Source organism: Muscardinus avellanarius, assembly GCF_963383645.1.
Source record: "Muscardinus avellanarius genome assembly, chromosome: 13".
In the NCBI taxonomy this organism is placed as follows: Eukaryota; Metazoa; Chordata; class Mammalia; order Rodentia; family Gliridae; genus Muscardinus; species Muscardinus avellanarius.
This window is the reverse complement of record NC_137799.1, coordinates 2,332,203-2,351,789: the sequence shown is the minus strand read 5'-3', so window position 1 is coordinate 2,351,789 and position 19,587 is coordinate 2,332,203. Positions and strand designations below refer to the sequence as shown.

The 19,587-nt window shown below is 60.2% G+C and overlaps 1 protein-coding gene across 1 annotated transcript in view; it reads right to left on the bottom strand.

Moving 5' to 3' along the window:
• Positions 1 to 89: 89 nt before the first annotated feature.
• Positions 90 to 19,587, bottom strand: part of ADAMTS13 (ADAM metallopeptidase with thrombospondin type 1 motif 13) — a gene marked incomplete at both ends in the record, with an annotated part of 32,900 nt that continues 13,402 nt past the window's right edge. Inside the window, 19 exons of the mRNA XM_080709494.1 lie at positions 90 to 332; positions 926 to 1,110; positions 2,858 to 3,034; positions 3,646 to 3,792; positions 3,997 to 4,309; positions 5,229 to 5,433; positions 7,287 to 7,469; positions 8,314 to 8,443; positions 9,980 to 10,100; positions 10,270 to 10,324; positions 10,674 to 10,901; positions 11,399 to 11,530; positions 11,809 to 11,938; positions 12,021 to 12,156; positions 13,403 to 13,584; positions 14,679 to 14,759; positions 15,706 to 15,826; positions 16,107 to 16,255; positions 17,601 to 17,727. Coding sequence (XP_080565620.1) covers positions 90 to 332; positions 926 to 1,110; positions 2,858 to 3,034; positions 3,646 to 3,792; positions 3,997 to 4,309; positions 5,229 to 5,433; positions 7,287 to 7,469; positions 8,314 to 8,443; positions 9,980 to 10,100; positions 10,270 to 10,324; positions 10,674 to 10,901; positions 11,399 to 11,530; positions 11,809 to 11,938; positions 12,021 to 12,156; positions 13,403 to 13,584; positions 14,679 to 14,759; positions 15,706 to 15,826; positions 16,107 to 16,255; positions 17,601 to 17,727 — 3,045 coding nt within the window. The remainder of the gene's footprint in view (positions 333 to 925; positions 1,111 to 2,857; positions 3,035 to 3,645; positions 3,793 to 3,996; positions 4,310 to 5,228; positions 5,434 to 7,286; positions 7,470 to 8,313; positions 8,444 to 9,979; positions 10,101 to 10,269; positions 10,325 to 10,673; positions 10,902 to 11,398; positions 11,531 to 11,808; positions 11,939 to 12,020; positions 12,157 to 13,402; positions 13,585 to 14,678; positions 14,760 to 15,705; positions 15,827 to 16,106; positions 16,256 to 17,600; positions 17,728 to 19,587) is intronic.

The following is a 19,587-nucleotide window of genomic DNA, read 5'->3' as shown; positions in this document are numbered from 1 at the left end:
GGGGAACACTCTAAAGGAGAATCCCCTGGGCTGACAAGTTGAGTTTGGAACCCTCAGGCCAGAGTCCAACGCTGAGGGCTGGCAAGGGTTCAGTAGGGCTCAGCTGCTCTCCTCTGCCCCCTGAGTCTCGAAGAGAAGGCCAGGGCCCGGCCCAGCCACACTCCAGCTCTTCCTCCTCTGGAACGGAGGGTCCAATACTGGCCCTGCAGGCTGGCGCGCGCCTCCAGGAAGCCCTGGCTGAACTCCATCTCAGCCTCGCTGCCCTCTGACTCCCAGTAGAAGGCCTGCTGCCCGTGGAGTGTGGTGGTCCTCAAGCTGTGGACGTCCCGGATCTGGGGGAACGGAGCAGCCAGAAGGCCCAGGCATGAGGGATAATTAGCCAGCGTTCACGGAAGCCCGGGCATGCAAGATAGCGTACCTCAGGGTCACGTTTAAACCTCACCAGAGCCCTGTCAGTTCTGCCAGAGCTTCTCGTTCTCCCCAGAAAACTAAGGCTCAGGGGAGGCACCCACCTCCCAGGGACACACGGGTGCCAGCGCAGGGATCTGGCCAGCCTGTCTGACTCAGAGGCCAGGCTGCCTCCTCCGGCAGCGTCCATACCTTCCAGGGCATCATCCCCTCAGAACACACAAGCCCTCCCCCATTTCCACCCTGCGCTGCTGACGACGTGTATCAGGCTGGAAATGGTGCTTCTGCCCTGGGCTGTCAGTCTGCAGCAGAAAAGTCTTTTCTCTTTCCCGTATGTTGCACAATAAACATTCAGTGAGGAGGCGGAGGGAGCGCGCCTTCCTGAGCACCCCGCACTGCTTCCGAGGTAAACCGAAGGGCTGCCCGAAGCCCAGCACCCCGACCTCGTCCCCAGGGACAGCTGTCCAAACTCATAGCGAAGGCCTGTCCCTTTCTGTCCCTGTCCGGGTGGCCTCACCGAGATGTAGCTGCCGTTGGTTTCCTGGGTCCCGAGGCCCGTGCTGGTGGCCAGGGCGCGGATGGCAACCCGGGCCTGTGGAGCCACGCTGATGAAGATACGGCAGCCCCCTGCATGCCTCCCATCTGGACTCAGCGACGGGCTCGCAATTTCACCCCAGGGCCCGAAGAGCTGTGTGTCACATTCTGCAGGGGAGGGCAGGCGGGTAGACTGGGTGTGGGCCACCTCAGGGACACAGGAGCCCTGGCAGCTTGCTGACGCCAGGGCAGCTCACAGCCAGGGAGATGGCTCCAGGATCCAGGCCTCCAGGCAGAAGCCCCCTGAACCCTCACTCCACCAATTCCTGGCTGAGAACGTAAATGCCCCAAGCCTCTGTTCCCTCCTCTGTAAAGGGAAGGGAATAGTGGCCCCGCACAGGGCAAAGTCGTGTGTGTGTGTGTGTGTGTGTGTGTGTGTGTGTGTGTGTGTGTGTGCAATCCCTGGGGGATGGAACCCAGGGGTTCTATCTCTGAGCTCCACCCAGCCTGATTTTTTTATCATTTATTTTGAAACAAGGCCTAAGTTGCAGGCGGCCTCACAAGTTGCTGAGGCTAGCCACCAATCTGCGATCCTCCTGTCTCTGGGAGTACGAGTGTGCACCACCACGCCTGGCTGGCAAAGCACTAAAACAGGGTTCCACAAAGCTATGCTGCGAGAGTGCGTAACGCCAAGACGGCACGAAGGCAGGCTCCACCTTTGGCGGCTACGGCCACCCCGAGCCCACTCCAGCTCCTCCTGCTGCACCTGGGCCTCCCTCTGCCAGGTGCTGCACGTGGGGACTGAGAAGAGAGAAGCAAGGACGCCGACGACACCAGCAAGCTCGCTGCTGAGGGGCAGGTGGTGAGTGGGCGAGGCGGGGGTGCCCCAAACCCGCACCTCTAAGAGCAAGGCTCCCGCCGCACCGCGTTCTTGGCAGCCTGGGAACCAGCAACCTCTGCACCCAGAGGGAAGCCATCCCGGCCACCTTGGCTGCCAGAAGACGGCAGGCCCCTGAGGGCAGAAAGAGGTGATCAAAGGCACCACTGGGGCCGTGGGCAAGGCAGGGCTCCCTGTGATACCACCCTCTGCCTCAGAGCGTGTGGTGGTGGGCATTCGTGCCCAGGAAGAGGTCCAGTGCAGCTGGGCGAGGTGGTGCATGCTTGTCAATACAGCACTGGGGAGGCTGAGACCAGAGGATCGCGGTTCAAGGACAGGCTCAGCTACTTAGTGAGGCCCTTTGCAACTCAGCAAGACCCTGCTTCAAAATAAAGAATTAAAAATAGGGCTGGGGGTGTAGCTCAGAGGGAGAGAGGGGGGAGGGGGAGGGGGGAGGGAGAGGGAGAGAGGGAGGGAGAAGGAGAGGGAGAGGGAGAGGGAGAGGGGCAGGTCCCATGCCTAGGAGAGAACTGAATGAAAATGGCTTGCAGAAAAATCCTAAGGTGAGCCGGGTGTGGTGGCGTACGCTTGTAATCCCAGCATTTAGGAGACTAAGACAGGAGGATGGTGGTTCGCAGCCAGCCTCAGCTACTTAGTGAGGCCCTTTGCAACTCAGCGAGACCCTGTTTCAAAATAAAGAATAAAAAATAGGGCTGAGTGTGTTGCTTAGAGGTAGAATGCCCCGGATTCCATCCCCAGTACCTTAAAACAATCCTAAAGTGCCAGAGACAGGGATGGGGACGGCTGAGGGGCTAAGCGAGGATGTGCAGAGTCCCATGCCCACCCGACGGCTGCACGGCCCAGAGGGGAAGGGCTGCGGTCAGTGTTTGGAAGCCTCGTCCTGGCTGCCCATGCAGACCGATACTGTCTGCCCCCAGATTCCTTCCCTCTCATCTGTCTCTCCCGTCTTGCCCCCTGGCCCTTGGGACTGCTCAAGCCCGGCCACCCTCCACCCTGGGGAGGTGGGGTCCAGCATACCTCTATAGGGACTTCCGGGGACAGGCCGGCTGGCGTACCGCAGCACCACTCCACCTCCCAGCTGTACTCGGCGCTGCACGACCACCAGCGTGTTGGTCTTGGAGCTAAAAGTCATTCCGGACAGCTTCCTGCACATCTTCCTCCATGTGAGCCGGCCCCAGAGCAGCAGCATGTCCCCTAGAAGGCAGCAGGACAGTGAGGCCAGCGCCCTACCCCAGGTTGGCAGCGGTGGCCCTGGGCGGGGGTCCCCACTCTGCCCAGGGAGATACACTTCCAGCCCTATTTTTTATTCTTTATTTTGAAACAGGGTCTCACTGAGTTGCAAAGGGCCTAAGTAGCTGAGGCTGTCTGTGAACTATGATCCTCCTATCTCATCCTCCTGAATGCACGCCCGGCTCCTGCTGTCCTTCTTAATGGCTATATGACTCAGTCTCCCATAGCCTCAGGCTCTCCATCCATAAAACGGAGATGACCACACCCCAGCATGACACAGCCAAGAGAACCCAAAGGGGCAGCGAGCCAAGGTGGCACAGCTGTGTGATCCCAGTACTTGGGAGGCTGAGACAGGAGGGTCCCAGGGTCGCAGCCAGCCTCAGCAACTGAGTGAGACCCTGCACCCAAATAAAATAGAGCTGGGGTCTAGCTCAGAGTGTAACTCAGGATGCCTCTGGGTTCAACCTCAAGGGGGTGCAGGCACAGCACCCTGCCAGACGTGGGGTCCACGGAGTAGTGCCGGTAGCTGGCAGACCCATAACTGGCAGCAGCTGCCCACACGGCCCTACACGTACCTGCACTGCAGTTCAGGGAGCTCTCGAGGACTTGAAGGGTCACCACCTCGCCCAGGGGCCGCCCGATGGCCACCACACAGTCCACCTGCTCCCGGCCTCGCATGTCAATGGTCCCCGTGGACTCCAGGTGCTGCCTGCCGCAGGTGCCTGGGAGGGCGCGGGAGAGGCAGGTGAGCAAGTGAAGTGCACAGGCTTGGGTCACACGGACCTGGGCTCTGGACTGCGACCTTCGGGTACTTGGCGGCAATAATATGGGAAAGAGAGTGCCATCCTGGCTCGGCCCCGAGGAGCTGTCTATGCCCACCCCTCCTACAGCCGGCCTCTCAGACACGAAGGGGGAAGGAACCTAACTGGACTCGGCCGGGCTCTCCTGGGACCCCAGAGGCTGGGCAGCTGGGGAGAGGAGGTGGGTCCAGGTCTGGGACTGGGTTTTCTGCAGAGAAGTGCCATCACCAGCAGCTGTGGTCTGGCCACGAGTGGTGGCTTCTTCGTGGGGCACTGGGCTGGGGGTCCTCTGCCCCTCGCAGGGCCCAGCCCAGCAGCCTCGCACGGTCACTGGCTTGGGCAAGTGCTGGCAGAAGTTGGGTGGCACAGGCGCCTGGGCCTGGGGGCCAAGGCAGGTGTCACGCCGACGCTGGATGCCTTCACCGCAGGAGACAGAGCACTGCGGGGAGAGGAGGAGTGAGGGCGCTGGGGCGGCGGAGACCACAAGCCAGGCGTAATCCAGTACCATCCCGTGCAGCCTGGGGGGTCACAGAGCTTTCCACAATACAGATGAGGAGACCAAGGCTCAGAGAGGCCCCCTGGGTGGGTCGTGTATGCGACAAGAACTGGGATTCAAACCCGGATTCTCCCTGTCGCTCTTAGCCGCTGTTCCTTGAAGCCTTAGAGCAGCCCAGGCACATCCTCTGCCTAAAACTCGATCAGACCCTGCAGCCCAGAGCACTGCTGCCCTTGTCTCCCAGTGCTCAGGGCCCTTCTGATGGAGGCGGGCGGTACTCCATGACGATGGCCTGTCCCGTCTGCTCTGCCTCTGTGCCCCCCACTGAAGGTCCTCCCCAGGGGTTCCAAGTCTAATTTTCCTTTGTTTTTCCGGTGCCTCAGGGTGCTTGGTGCAGGATGTCAGTATGAGGAGCAGAACTGTCTGCCCCCAGCCTACTGTGTCTCTAGTCTCAGCCTATTTTATTTTTCCAGTACTGGGGATGGAACCCAGGGGCATTCTACCTCCGAGCTACACTACCAGCCCTATTTTGTATTCTTTATTTTGAAACAGGGTCTCACTGACTTGCAAAGGGCCTCACTAAGTAGCTGAGGCTGTCTGAGAACCACGACCCTCCTGTCTCAGCCTCCCAAATGCTGGGATGACAAGTGTGGGCCACACGGTTGGCTTAGTCTCAGCCTCCTGAGGCGCAGCTGCTCCTGCTCTCCAGGCCTTGCTGTGCTTTCTGTCTCCAGGTGTCCCGCTCCCTCCTTTCAAGGGACCACAGAGAAACAATACTCCAGAGCCCCATGCGCAGAGACCCCCAGCCGATGCTCCCAGCCGCAGTGGAGCGCAGCACCCCTGACCTCTGTCCACCCCTGACCTCTGTCCAGGCACTGACGTGCCACTCGTAGGTGCAGTCGGCGGTGAGGCAGGGAACGCTGGCCTGGGGCCGCACCAAAGCTGCGCAGGACGCCTCGTCCACCTCCGTGTCCCGGCCTCGGTCGAGCTGCACGCAGGCCACCACGCGTGTGGCGGTGCCGAAGCCACAGCTGGCTGAGCACGGGCCAAGGGACACGATCTTCCACCTGCAGGAAGAGAGGACCCAGAGAGAGCTGGGCTCGGCGAGGATGGCGCTGTGTGTGCTCCGCCTCCCTCAGTCTCCTCAGTCACCTGGACAGGGTCCAGGGCCAGCAGGGTCACCGTCCCCCTGCCTAGTCGCAGGACTCCTGGGACAGGGAAGGTTAGGAAGGAAAGAGGCCCCTCAGCCCCTTTATTTTATAACACCCATTACCCTACAGAGCCGCTTGCTAGCCCAGTGACAAGTAGGAGAACCATGCCGCAAGGAAACAGACTTCAGCCCATCACGCCCTGTGAGGGAAAGAGGAAGATGGAGGGACCCCACAACTCTCATCCCGCCCCTGCTGACTTTGATTCATTCAACAAATAAGAACTGCCAGCATTTTTCAGAGCCAGGACATGAACCCAGGCAGCCTGCCCTGAGCCTAGGAACCTAACTGCCTCGTCCCTCTGATGTCACCACCCGCCCCTCAAACCCAGGCCCTGCGCGAGCTCAGCGCTCTCTGGACTCTGGGGCGACGGCTTGACGGGGCTGAGACCCGCCTCTACGGCACTTCTGCTCTCCACCATGGCACCACTGCCACTTGGACTGCCCGACCCTTGTCCTAGGGGACTGTCCTGTGTGTTGCGGGACGTGTGGCCGCAGCCCTGGGCTCTGCCCACCAGGGCAGTAGAAATGCCCCTGCCTAGCTATGACCTCCCTAGCTATGACCTAGCTATCTCCACCACACCTCGGGATTTTTCCAAGAGAATTAGAGTTAGAATAGTATAGTGATACATGCACAGCCACGTTTATAGCAGCCAAATCACAGAGCCAGCCTAGGTGACCACCACCAGATGAACGGGTGAACGTGTGCGCACAAGGCAATCTCACTCAGCCACAAAAACAAACTTATGCCCCTTACAGGAAAATGGACGGACTACAGAACATCAGGCTGAGTGAGATCAGCCGGTCGCAGAAAGTCAGGGGTTGGATGTTTTCTCTCAGATGTGGAAGTTAGAGAAAAAAAGGGAGACAAAGAGGACTTCAGAATAATGAGAGGGGGCCAGGCGTGGCGGCACACGCTTGTAATCCCCGCGCCTGGGAGGCTGAGACAGGAGGGTCGCTCAGGTTCGAAGCCAGTATCGGCTACTGAGTGAGGCTCTCAGCAACTGAGTGAGACCCTGTTTCCAAATAAAGTATAAAATAGGGCTGGGAGTGTAGTCCAGAGGTAGAAAAGCCCCTGGGTCCCACCCCCAGTACCACAAAAAAAAGAAAGAAAGAAACCCTGAGATCACCACTAAATGTAACACAGAAAAAAAATAAATGAGCTGCTGCACAGCTATAAGATTTAGCAAAAGCAAAGAAAGCGAGTTTATTTTATTTATTTTCCCTTTATTTTTTTCAGTACTGAGAATTGACCCCACGGGTGCTCTACCACTGAGCTACGTCCTAGCCTTTTTGTGTGTGCGTGGTACTGGAAATTGAACCCAGGGTATTCTACCTCCAAGCTACACCCCCACTCGCCCTGTTTTTTACTTTTTTATTCTTTATTTGAAACAGGGTCTAAGTTGCAGAGGGCCTAAGTAGCTGAGGCTGGCCGTGAACCTGCGATCCTCCTGTCTCAGCCTCCAAGTGCTGGGATTACAAGGACGCACCACCATGCTCAGCCCTACAAAACATTTTTAAATAATGATATATGGAAAGGAATAGCTGGAGGGAAATTAAACTGAACCTGGTAGAAAGTCTAGACACAGACTCCGGCACACACAAGAATTGAGTATCAGGGGGCTTTGGCAGTGGCTTCGGGTGGCTCTGTGGTCCCTGGGGGCCGCCATCCCTGCCCCCTCTGCCTGGCTGGTGTCTGCACACCCCCCTCACCTGGGTGGGCAAGGCTCCAGGCTGCAGGCCTCCTGGGGCTCTGGGCGAGGCAGCCCCTGGCACTGGCTGTCAGGCAGGACCTCCTCGTCCTCATCCTCCCCGTGGGTGCGGGCACAATACAGGATCCTGCGCACGGTCCCTCCCCCGCAGCTCGCGCTGCAGGCCGCCAGCTGGTACCGCCACCTGGGACAGACAGGCGTCAGCGGGCCAGAGAGCCGAGGCAGGAAACCCAAGGAGCCAGGTGCCCCTGGGTCCTCTAGGCAGGTGGAGTCAAGAGGCTGGGAGGGCTGCAGAGAACCTCAGCCTGGCGTCCTGGGCGGGGCCCCTTCTGTCCCCCCAAGAGGCTCAGCACAGTGACCTGAGCTGAGAGCAAGGAGCAGGCGTGGCCGGGAGGCAGGAGGCTGCGCACAGAGGTCCCAGCCCTGGAGCCTGCTCGCCTGCCGGCCGTCTCCCCTCTGTGGCCGCTCTGTCCCACACCCTGCCCACCACGGGCATTCTATGTCCCACCGCCTGTCTTATTCTCGGCCCTTCCCTCCCTGCCCCATGTCAGCTCTGCCGTGTCCCCTGGCTCCAGGACAGCACCCGGGCTGCTTTACTGATGAATAAACACGCCATGGGCACATGCTCCCGCGGCCTCTGCGACCCACACCATTCACCCTCAGCCTTCGAGGGCACCAGATGACCGGCCCCTGTGGCCGAGGACACTGAGGGGCAGGAGGTGGTTCTGGAGGTGACTACAGAGCCCGAGACAGACCCAAGCTGCCTGTCTCCTGGCAAAGGGGCTCACCTGGCTGGGCAGGGCTTCCGGGTACAGTCCTCAAAGGGGCGGGGCCAGGGCTCTGGCCAGTACTTGGAGTGGGGCCGAGGCATGGGGTAGCCATGGTCCAGCCTCACACAGCGCATGGCCAGCGGCACCTGCCCCCTCCATAGCCACTGGGCAGGGTGCCGAGACTCAGGCCAGAGCTCCACAGAAGGCCACCCTCAGATCGGGCTCCAGTCCTGCACCCCATTTCCCTCCACCACTCACCCAGCAGGGCAGGGGCCAGCCTGGCAGATCTCCCGCCAGCTCCCAGGCTTGCTGGCTGTGCCGCACAGCTCCTCCGAGACAGGTGTCCCCAGGACAGAGTCCGTACACTGAAAGCGCAGCTCCCTCCGGCCTGCGAGAGGAAGCAGGGTCCCCTTCACCCCAGGGCAGGCCCAGCAGGGACCACAGCGCCCGCTCCAATGCGCCTGGCGCAGGGCAAATGGTCCACAAAGAGAAGCTGCCGCGGTTTCTCCCCGAGGCAGTAACACTTGGGTGAGAATGTCCCTTCGGTGTCCATCCTAGAGATGCCGTGGAGGCTGGTCTCCTTGGGCCTCCTTCAGGAAGGTCCTCAGGAGGAATCGGTCTCAGTTCTCGGCATGCAGAGTGGATGAGCAAGTGACTCGGGCTTCGGTTGAGGACACACGAGTCTCTTCTCTCACTGTGGGGCGTAGCTACTATGGAAATACCACCTTTGTGCCCAGGCGGGGCTGCGGCAGACGGTACAGTGCGCCCTCCCAGATTAAATGGCGAGCGATGCTGTGACCGGCAACCCCGCTTCCGGATAGGCATGCAAGAGGACCAGAAGCAGGGGATGTTTGCACCCCACATTCAGAGCGGCAGCAGGCACAATAGCTAAAAGGCAGAGCAACCCAGGTGCCTACCCACCCGCGCTCGGGTAAGCAGGGCGCGCTCTGTGCCTACAACTGAACGCTTCCCAGCCTTAAGAAGAGCATCCTGACCCTGGCCACCATTTGGAAGAACCTTGAGGACATTGCACGAAGTAAAAGAAAACAGCCACAAAGGGCAGGTCCTGTCGGATCTCACACATCTGAAGTCCCCACGTGAGTAAAATCACAGGTTCAGAAGGAACGGAAAGGTCGCCAGGGGCTGGGGGGTGTTGTGGGAGGAGTTGGTGTTTAATGGGAACAGGGGCTTAGTTGGAAAGTTCTGGAGGTCCATGGTGGTGAGGCTGCACTATAGTGAGTGTACTTAATGCTGCTAACACAACACCAAAAACCGGTTAAGGTGGGGAGTTTTATGATGTATTTCGCCACAATAAGAAATTGGAAGGACAAGCTGGCCGTGGTGGCGCACACTTGTAATCCTAGTTCTTGAGAGGCTGAGACAGGAAGATTGTGGTTCTCAGCCAGCCTCAGCTCCTCAGTGAGGCCCTCTGCAACTGAGTGAGACCCTGTTTCAAAATAAAGGATAAAAAACAGGGCAGATGTGTAGCTCGGAGGTCTAATGCCCCTGGGTTCCATCCCCAGACCCGCAAAAGTAAATAAATAAATAAATAATATAAAAAATAGGGCTGGGGGTGTAGCTCAGAGGTAGAATGCCCCTGGGTTCAATCCCCAGTAATGCAAACAAACAAACAAACAAACAAATAAATAAATAAATAAATAAGGAAAACAAAAGAAGGCTTTGTTTTGGGTGGTTTTGGGACACCTCTTGCAGCTCTGCTGGGCTGTAAGGGGCATGCTCTTGGGTGCAGGCTTTCTGGGTCTCACTATCTTTATTTTTTAGCTATCAACGAACACAGGCAAAGTAGCTGCCAGGCCCCATGCCCGCTCTCCGTGGCTCTGGGGTGGTCCGGGCACTCCCTGAGCTGCTCAAACACTTATTAGAACCAGGCAGAATGCAGGAAGATGAGCGAGCTGGTCCCCACCTTGCCCACAGGAGACGGAGCACGGCCCTGCCAGAGCAGTCCATGTGTGTGCAGCCTGAGTCCCCGGCCTGGCATGGCCTAGCGGGGATGGAGCCTGCTCCCCAGGAGACCTGGTATCCAGCTGCAGGGCAGAGCAGTGAGCAGACAGGTCAGGATTCCCACTGCCCCCCACGCAAGCACCCAACCCCTGACCTTTCCTAGAGAGCTGCAGAGCCCCCCAGCGCCCCCTCCCCGCTGTTCCTCAGAGACCTGCCTCCCAACCCCTTGCCAGTGCCCTGACTATGGCCCACTTCGGCCTCTGTGGACTCCCCATCACTGGGAGTGTCCACCATGGGGTGGGTAGGGCTGAAAGCCAGGGATCAGAGCTGAGGTTTGCAGGCATGCCTGGCCCTGTAAGCTCCAGCCTGGCAGGGGCCAGCTCCCGAGAGCAAGATCATCCACTGCAGTCCCACTGCCAGGCGGGGGTGGACAGCAGGTCCCCACTCGGCAGCCAAACTACCCCTCCCTCGGATGCTTCTGCTCGGTCTCTATTCTCAGCCTGGCCTTCCCCTTCTAAGAGGTTCAACGCTCGCCCCTGGCCCTCAGAACCATGCAGAAGGTGTTCCCGCCAGGCGCCAGGACCGTGGTGACCGGGGCTCCTCGTCCTCCCAGGCTCCAGAGCCCGTCACCCGTCCACCCGGGCCACTTACCCCACCTGGAGGGCACTCCATCCTGACACAGGGCTCCAGGGCAGAAGGCTGCTCGCCTGTGGGGCAGGGCCCTGCAGTCACTGGCACCCCCGGGACGTCCGCCCCCCGAGCTCCTGCACACGTCACATTCGGCCAGGCCTCCCACCTGAGGGCGGCACACGACCTTCGTCAGGCACAGCCCAACTGAGGGGCTCAGGGAGCGAGTCTGCTCCCCGACACGACAAGCCCAGAATCTGACCCAGGAAGAAGCAAAGCTCAGGTCTGTCACCGTAGCTCCGAGCTAACGGATTCCTCCAGGCTGCCCCTCAATACCCTCTGCTCCAGGGTATGGGGGATGCAGAGCCCAGCCCTCCTGTCTTCCAGGGGCGAGGGGGACCCCCAGCCCAATGAAGGCATGCCCCACGCCCCATCACAGGGGCTGAGGACAAGCGCTCGGGGGCTCGCAGCACCACGCCCAGGGCAACGGGTTCCAGCTGCGTGCCAGCCGGAGCACGGATCACCTCGGGAAATGAGGAGGCTGACCCAGCCTGGGGGCCCGGGTGGTGACCTGTATCTGCCATGAGGAGAGGGACAAAGGTACCCAAGCTGGGCAGACCAGAGTGGAGCCCAGAGAGGGATGGGGTCTGCCTGGCCACCCAGCCAAGCTGCGGTCAACCTGGACAGAGGGCTCACGGAAGGGGCGGGGTAGGGCCCTGCCTGGGAGGCCTGTGCCCTCCTGCCCCCTGCTTGCCTGGCTGGGCAGGGCTGGGAGTTGCAGGCTTCCACCACCACGCAGTTGCAGGCCTCCATGCAGCGCAGGGACCGCTCCCATAGACCTCCCCCGCAGGAGGCGCTGCACGGACCAAAGTCTCCAGCCGCCCAGCTGCAGAGGAGAGGGACAGAGCAGGAGGCCAGGTCCCCAGGCTGGCTGGCAGTGGGTGACAGGCATGTGGGTCCAGTCTGACTGACACGCCCCTGGTCTGGGCCCAGCCTTGTGTCTCCAGGGATTCTGAGCTGCCCTTCCAAGTGGCACCGGAGCCAGAAGACATCTGTATAGCAAGTGGCCACCCTGGGCACTGACAGAGCCCACCCACAGGGCTGGTGCCAGGACTAAACAAGAACGTGTACGGAAGCCGCCCGGCTGGGCCACTCGGTACTTACTATGGAGGGCAGGTTGCAGGGGCACAGGGCTCTGGCCACGAAGGCGGCCGTGGGGTGCCCTGACACCAGGAAGGCTCCACCCACTCACTTCGGGCCTGGTCCAGGCAGCTGTAGGACACCCAGCGCTGCCCTAGGAGCGTGGGAGAGGGCTTGACCACCTCCACACCGCGGGGAGCCGAGCAGGGGTGCGCGCCGCCTGGCAGGGGCCTCACCTGCCCCACAGCTCACCGAGCAGGGCCCGCGCACCGCAGCCCACACCCAGGCCGCCTGCTGCTTAGGCTGGAAGTAGGTGAAGGAGACGTCTGGGCGGGTGAGGTCCCCGTACTCCTCACCGTAGCGCCTGTACACCTGCATCAGGACGGCAGAGAGCTGGGGACGACCGCGCCGCCCCGGGGCCTCCTGGCAGCCTTCCTCCTGACGCTCCTTTGGGCCCTCCTTCCCAGGCTGCGCAGACAGGCAGCTGACAGGACGACTGAACCACAAGGAGCTCCCCAAGGCCGGCTGGTACTCACCAAGAAATGAGTAGGCTTGGGGGGGCGCCACAGCAGCACGGCGCAGGGTCCCCAGCTTGACTGAGGGTGGGGACAGACTGCAGGGGGCGGGCAGCGCGGGCTGGGGCCAGCGCAGCCTGTGCCTCCGGAGCAGGAGCTGAGGCCCCTGGCCAGCAGGCGGGCGGATCCCGGGGGCCTGTGGCTGCCTGGTGGCCTGGCTCACCCTCACAGCAGGGTGCCTGTGCTGCTGCTACTCAGGAGGGGACTGGGCCCAAGCAAGGAGCCAGGCGGGCGGCCCGAGCCCAGAGGAGGTCCTGCAGTGCCAGGTGACATCCAGCATCTGCCCCCTCCACGCCCACACATGGCCCCCATCACAGGCCGAGGTGAGTTAAAATGGGGATTCTCAGGCCCTGCCTGGGGAAGTCCTCATTCAGGGCAAATGGAAAGGGACCCGGGAATCTGCATGTAGTTTGGGCTATGGAAGATGCTGGGGGGAGTGTCTCGGCAGCTGGCCCTTGGGTCCACATTCTGGACAGGGGGAGGTAGGAGAACTCAGCCATGTAGGGAGGTGCTCATGGGGGTCCTGCTCTGGCCTGGGCCCTTCTGGGGGAGCCTGGCTGTCTCCCCTGCCAGAAGGAGCTTCTGAGACTCGGCCCCTCTCCTAACAGTCTCCAGGGCCAGCCCAGCTGCACCCGCTTCAGTGTGCCCCAAAGCAGCAGCAGCAGCAGGCGGCTCCACCCGCACTTCCTTAGCACCAGAAGCTCCCAGATTCCCCCGCAGGTGCGTGGACCTGGCTCTGCCCACGCCCCAGGAGGAAGGGCTGCCCGTGGCCATCCTCAGCCCTGCCACCATTCCCTACGGGTCCAGCCCTGCACAGGCCCTGCCTTACCCGCTCCCGGGGCTATTTCCTCCAGCAGGCTCTGGGCACAGGCACCTTGCTGTATGGACTTGTGAGACCCTGAGCCCCATCTGGGAGCACCTCATGGCTGCATTTTGGCTAGCGCTGGGCCCAACAGAGAGTGGATCCCCCAAAGGACTACGGAATGATCCCAGTGAGTGAACAGATGTTGATCAACAGCTGGAGTCCCCGGCCCCCCAGGGACCTGGATCTCCATGTCCTCCTGGGAGGGTCCCCAGATGCGGATCTCCTCCAGGCGGGGCAGCTGGTCCTCGGTGAGAGCCACCCTGTACTCCACACGGCTGTCCTCCAGCAGGGAGGGGTAGGTGGTGTTGGGGGAGACGCTGGCCTTCCCAGCCACGATGTAGCGCCCGTGGGTCCTCACCGCTGTGAGAACAAGCCATTAGCTTGTCAGGGGGTGGCAGAGCAGGGGAGCAGGAAAGGGGGATTCTTCCTATGACCACCACCTTGCCTCTCCTGCTGGAGCCTGGGTCTGCGGTCTCTACATGGAGAGACCCCTCACCCTCCGCCTGCACACACTTCTGCCATATGCACACGCACCCACCCCAGAGGGCCTCCCCACAGTGGTGGCCTGTGTCTGGAGCCTGGGGAGGGCCGCAGCCTCAGCCCCATTCATCTGCTCACACACAGAACTCCACCCACTGCCATGGCCGGAGAGGGGCTCCAGGACCCCAGGCCAGCACCTCCTTCCAGGGCCCTAAGATCGGAAAATAAAGACCCACAGTGGCCCCGAACTGTACAGAAGGTGACGTTGCCCAGAGAGGGGTCTGGCCTTGCCCTAGGCTTCTGTGGTCTCAAGAGACAGGATGTCTTTGTTCAGGACCCGGGGCTGGGGGTTCCTCAGGGCTTGGAGTGGGACTGGTGTACCCGGCAGACATAAGGCAGGCATAAGACCAGCCTGGATTCCCAAAGTCAGTAATGCCTCCCCCCGGGGAGACGGAGGCACCGGAATGGTCCAAGGGGCAGGTGCCCTGGGTGTAATTGGGGGTTGGTGTTAAATAAAAATCAAGGGCTAATGGAAGCACCGGGGGAGAAGGCACCGGACAACTCCTTTTTTTCTGAAAAAGGAGTGGTAAGCCAACAAGTTTGGGACTCTATGAGCTACGTGATTTAAGATGGGGGCTTTGGGTCTCCTGAAAGTAGGTTACCCAGGACAGCCATCACTCAGTCAATCTATCAACCGTGCCCATTGAGAACTTTCAACACTGATGGGGTGGGGAGCTTCCTGGGTGGGCAGTAGTGCTCCTGCAGGAGGGTCCACACCTGATGCCCTGTCTCCTCCCCGTTGACCACAGCCTGCGGTGAGCACTGTAGCTCCCGGCCAGTGCTGAGAGTGTCCTGGTCGATCTGCAAGTGGGGGCAGTTTGGGAGTCCCCTGTGCTTGCGGCTGCTGCTGGACATGAGGTGTCTTGGGGACAGAGACCTCTGGCTGAGCCGTGGGCATCCTCAGCTCAACTCACCCAGGTGCGTGAAGAGAGGCCTGCGGTTGATAACGTGCACGCTGGTCATGTTGGGGGTGACTGTCAGGAAGGTGACGTACTCTAGGGAGAAGCACAGTGGGTGGTGATGGCCCCTGGTCACCATCACAGGGTGCTGACCCCAGCGGGACAGAGCAGGAGCTAACACTGCCATGGGCTGCCTCCGTGGCAGGCACCGAAGCCAGGCCAGAGGGGATGGGAAGCAGCTCAATGGAAAAGCGCTTGCCCAGGGTTCTTTTCAATCCTCAGCACCAAAAATAAACAAACAAAAAGGCAAAATTACCCGGGCATAGTGGTGCATACTTGGAATCCTAGCATTCGGGAGGCTGAGACGGGAGGATCACGGTTCACACACAGCCTCAGCTACTACTTAGTGAGGCCCTTTGCAACTCAGTGAGATCCTGTTTCAAAATGAAGAAAAAAAAATAGGGCAGGGGTCTAGCTCAGAGGTAGAATGCCCCTGGGTTCCATCCTCAGTACCGCAAAAACAAAACAAAATAAAGAATAAAAAGTAGGGCTGGAGGAGTAGCTAGGAGGTAGAATGCCCCTGGGCTCCATCCCCAGTACCACACACACAAAAAAAAGGCAAAATTACAGCAGGCTGGGGGCTACCAGCAAGGGCGCTGCCCAGCCAGCACAGGGGCCAGCACCGAGGTTCTCTGGCCTGGCAGGCCGCACCAGAGGGAGCTGGGGCTCAGGCCCTCGCTGGCCGTCGGACACCAACATTGGCAGATGCTATCTTTACTTACTTTATTGCTAGATCAGAGCCAAAGACGGCCCAGGTGTAACAGCCCTTGAGTGGGAGGAAGGAGCTGGCCTGCTCGGATGGCAGGCTGTCTTTGCGTTCTCTGTAGCACAGCCAGAGCGAGTGACCATCCCACCATGGTGGGCGGCAGCATCATCGCCAGAGCCTAAGCCTGAGGCTGAGGAGGTCTGGAAAGACTGGCTGGGACTTGGAGTGGGCGTGGCCGGCCTGGAGGCGGCGGCGGGAGCCCTGGGCAGCGCCTACCTCCCGCTCTGCCGGCAGTGAAGGTGCCGCTGTGTGGGCTGCAGGTGCTGTTGTCTCCTCCGCACACCTGGCACGCGTCCCAGACCTGCCGGGAGCCCATCCTGCCGTCACAGCCAAAGGTCTGTGTGAAGGGGGCAAGAGCCAGCCACAGAAGCCAGGTCAGAGGAGGCGCTGGCCTCCCGACATCCACACAGGAAGGTACTGGGAGGCTGCATGGTATGCCAAGGCCAGGGCCCAGAGGTTGCCTGGGCAGACTCCCAGCTCCACCTGTTCCTGGCACCACCCCCGGCAGACTAGGGAACCCCAGGGGGCAGCACCCACAGACCTGCCCCAGGAGCCTTCCATGGGACAGGAGGCCTCCCCACAGGGATACAGGGACGCAGGGACAAACGCACACCTACCCTGCAGCTGCCCGACACGCACAAGCTCGGGCTCCCATCCTCCCGCGGGCCCGTCGGCACACACCGGGTCCCGTCCAGGAAGCTGTCCCCACGCCTCATGATGAAGCCCTCGCCAACGGCCCTGCACATGTGTCTGCATAGCGCATCCCCTGGGAGGACAGACCACAGGGAAGAGCAGTGAGCCGGCTTGGGAAGCCCCTCTGGGACCCCAAGGCCGGGAAGCCCCTCTGAGACCCCAAGGTCGGGAAGCCACTCTGAGACCCCAAGGCCAGGAAGCCCCTCTGAGACCCCAAGGTCGGGAAGCCACTCTGAGACCCCAAGGCCAGGAAGCCCCTCTGGGACCCCAAGGTCAGGAAGCCACTCTGGGACCCCAAGGTCAGGAAGCCCCTCTAGGACCCCAAGGCCGGAAAGCCCCTCTGGGACCCCAAGGCCGGGAAGCCCCTCTGAGACCCCAAGGTCGGGAAGCCACTCTGAGGCCCCAAGGTCGGGAAGCCACTCTGAGACCCCAAGGCCAGGAAGCCCCTCTGGGACCCCAAGGTCGGGAAGCCACTCTGAGACCCCAAGGCCAGGAAGCTCCTCTGAGACCCCAAGGTCGGGAAGCCACTCTGGGACCCCAAGGCCAGGAAGCCCCTCTGAGACCCCAAGGTCGGGAAGCCACTCTGGGACCCCAAGGCCAGGAAGCCCCTCTAGGACCCCAAGGTCGGGAAGCCACTCTGAGACCCCAAGGCCAGGAAGCCCCTCTAGGACCCCAAGGCCGGGAAGCCCCTCTGAGACCCCAAGGCTGGGAAGCCCCTCTGGGACCCCAAGGCCAGGAAGCCCCTTGAGACCCCAAAGTCAGGAAGCCCCTCTGAGACCCCAAGGCCGGGAAGCCCCTCTGAGACCCCAAGGCCAGGAAGCCACTCTGAGACCCCAAGGTCGGGAAGCCCCTCTAGGATGCCAAGGTCGGGAAGCCACTCTGAGACCCCAAGGCTGGGAAGCCCCTCTGGACCCCAAGGCCAGGAAGCCACTCTGAGACCCCAAGGTCGGGAAGCCCCTCTAGGATGCCAAGGCCGGGAAGCCCCTCTGGGACCCCAAGCGGCGGGCTCTGCCAGGCAGGGTCCAGGGGGCCCTCGTCCCTCCAGCCCCATCTACTGCAGCCTCTTCATTAGGAAAGGGTTTCTGTCTCCGGCCCGAGTCTGTCCTCTTATGGCAGCGGTGACATTCATGATCAGACGACTATGGTTCCTGGGTGAAAGCCAAGGATCAAGCCTGGCGCTCCTCCCCGCCCCCACCGCGGAATCTCTCCCGCAGCCCCAGAGGGAGACACTGCTGTTGCTTCTGTTTCACAGACAGGAAAATGGAAACTCAGAGGAGACCTCACTGGTCATCTGTGGGGAGGCCGGGCCAGGCCAGTACGGGATCTACCACCTGCAGGACACGGGAGGCTAGGCTCGGGTGCCCACCTACAGGCATGCCCATCCTCGAGTCCCCAGGGCCCTGCGCTCCGCAGCCCACCTTGACTGTACTGCACAGCGGCACCCCAGCGGTAGAAGGCGGAAGCGGCCGGGGAGAGGTGCAGCGGCTGGCCGTCGGTCTGGGCGCACTGCTCGGACATGAACTCCAGCTGGGTCTTCTCACAGGCCTGGCAGTGGAAGCAGAGGTCAGGCCCAGGTGGGCCCTGTCACTGGGAGGCCACACGGGCCCTGCACACGAGGTCAGGACGTGGGGGCGACCCGGCCAGCCTGTGCACGGCTCCCTGCTCGGAGGAGCAGGGGTGACCAGCGCACTGGCTGCTCTGCGGATGGAGAAAATCCCAGAAAATGTGTGCAAGAAGAAAGCGGGCAAGAACACCGTTCTTGGGACCTCTGGTTCCCTGTGGCAGCCTGAGGAAACAGGCTGGTCAATTCGTTTGCTATGAGCGAGCGTGGGTGCTTCTAGGAGCAGTAACAGAGCCGGTCAGCAACAGGGAGGTCACCACTGAGCCCCAGGGCCTAGGCAGGCATCCTGGCCATCTTTGCATTGGAGAGAAAAGTCCTGGCGCCAGCCTGCTGGGCAGAGACACCAGCCATGGCTGCCCTCCTCGGAGCTGCCAGCCTGCATCCCAGGTAAAGACCCTCCTCTCGAGCTTTGGGGAGGTCTGGAGCATCCGCCGAGAGGAGGAGGGGTCTCATCACATGCAGAACTGTCTTATACCCACAGCCAAAACCAAACCCAGGGCCGTCCACAGCAGAGGGCAGATGCTAATCCAGTGAAAAGCACGATTCTGCCGGGCGTGGTGGCGCACGCTCGTCATCCCAGCATTTGGGAGGCAGAGACCAGGGGATCGTGGTTCTCGGACAGCCTCAGCTACTTAGTGAGGCCCTTCGCAACTCAGTGAGACCCTGTTTCAAAAAAAAAAAAAGACTAAAAAATAGGACCAGGGGTGCAGCTTTGAGGTAGAATGCCCCTGGGTTCCATCTCAGTACCGAAAAACAAAAACAAAAACAACAAAAAAACACTAGAATAAAAATCGAGAGAAAAAAAAATGAGTGCTAGGACATGGGTTGATGGTTCCTTTTAAAAGTTAAACATATAAGCCAGGCGTGGTGGCGCACGCTTGTCATCCCAGCATTTGGAAGGCTGAGACCAGAGGATCGCGGTTCGCGGCCAGCCTCAGCTACTTAGTGAGGCCCTTCGCAACTCAGTGAGACGTTTCAAAATAAAGAATAAAAAAGTGGTCAGGGGGTGTAGCTCGGAGGTCAAATGCCTCTAGGTTCCATCCCGAGACCCACAAAAAAAAAAAAAGTTAAACATATGCCGGGCGTGGTGGCACACACTTGTAATCCCCACGCTTGGGAGGCAGAGACAGGAGGATCGCGCAGGTTCAGAGCCAGCTGTACTGGCTTAAGAGACCCTGTTTCCAAATTTTAAAAACGTATAAAAATAGGTCTGGGAGTGTAACCCGGAAGTTGAAGGGTTTCCAGGAACCCCAGTACCACAAAAAAAAAAAAAAAAAAAGTTAAACATAAGGCCGGGCGTGGTGGCACACGCCTGTAATCCCCGTGCTTGGGAGGTGGAGACAGGTGGATCACACAGGTTAGAAGCCAGCCACACTGGCTTAGACCCTGTTTCCAAATTTTAGAAGTATAAAAAATAGGTCTGGGAGTGTAGCCCAGCAGTAGAAAGGTTTCCAGGAACCCCAGTACCACCAAAAAAAAAAAAAAAAAAAAAATATATATATATATATATATATATATATATATATATATATATATATATATAGGACTGGGGGTATAGCTCAGAGATAGCCGGGTTCCGTCCCTAGAACCACATATAAAATAATGAAACCTTTCCCCCTTAGCAGCTGGCTTATCTTGGGCAATGGAAAGCTGACTGGGAAGGGGCTCGGGAGGGAGGGGATGCTTCGGCTTCTGTGGTCCCCGGAGGCCGTCCTGCTTCATGGTCTATAGTCCTATGGTCCTAGTCTTAAAACTGAGGTGTGAACTGCAGGTCCGCCCCTGGC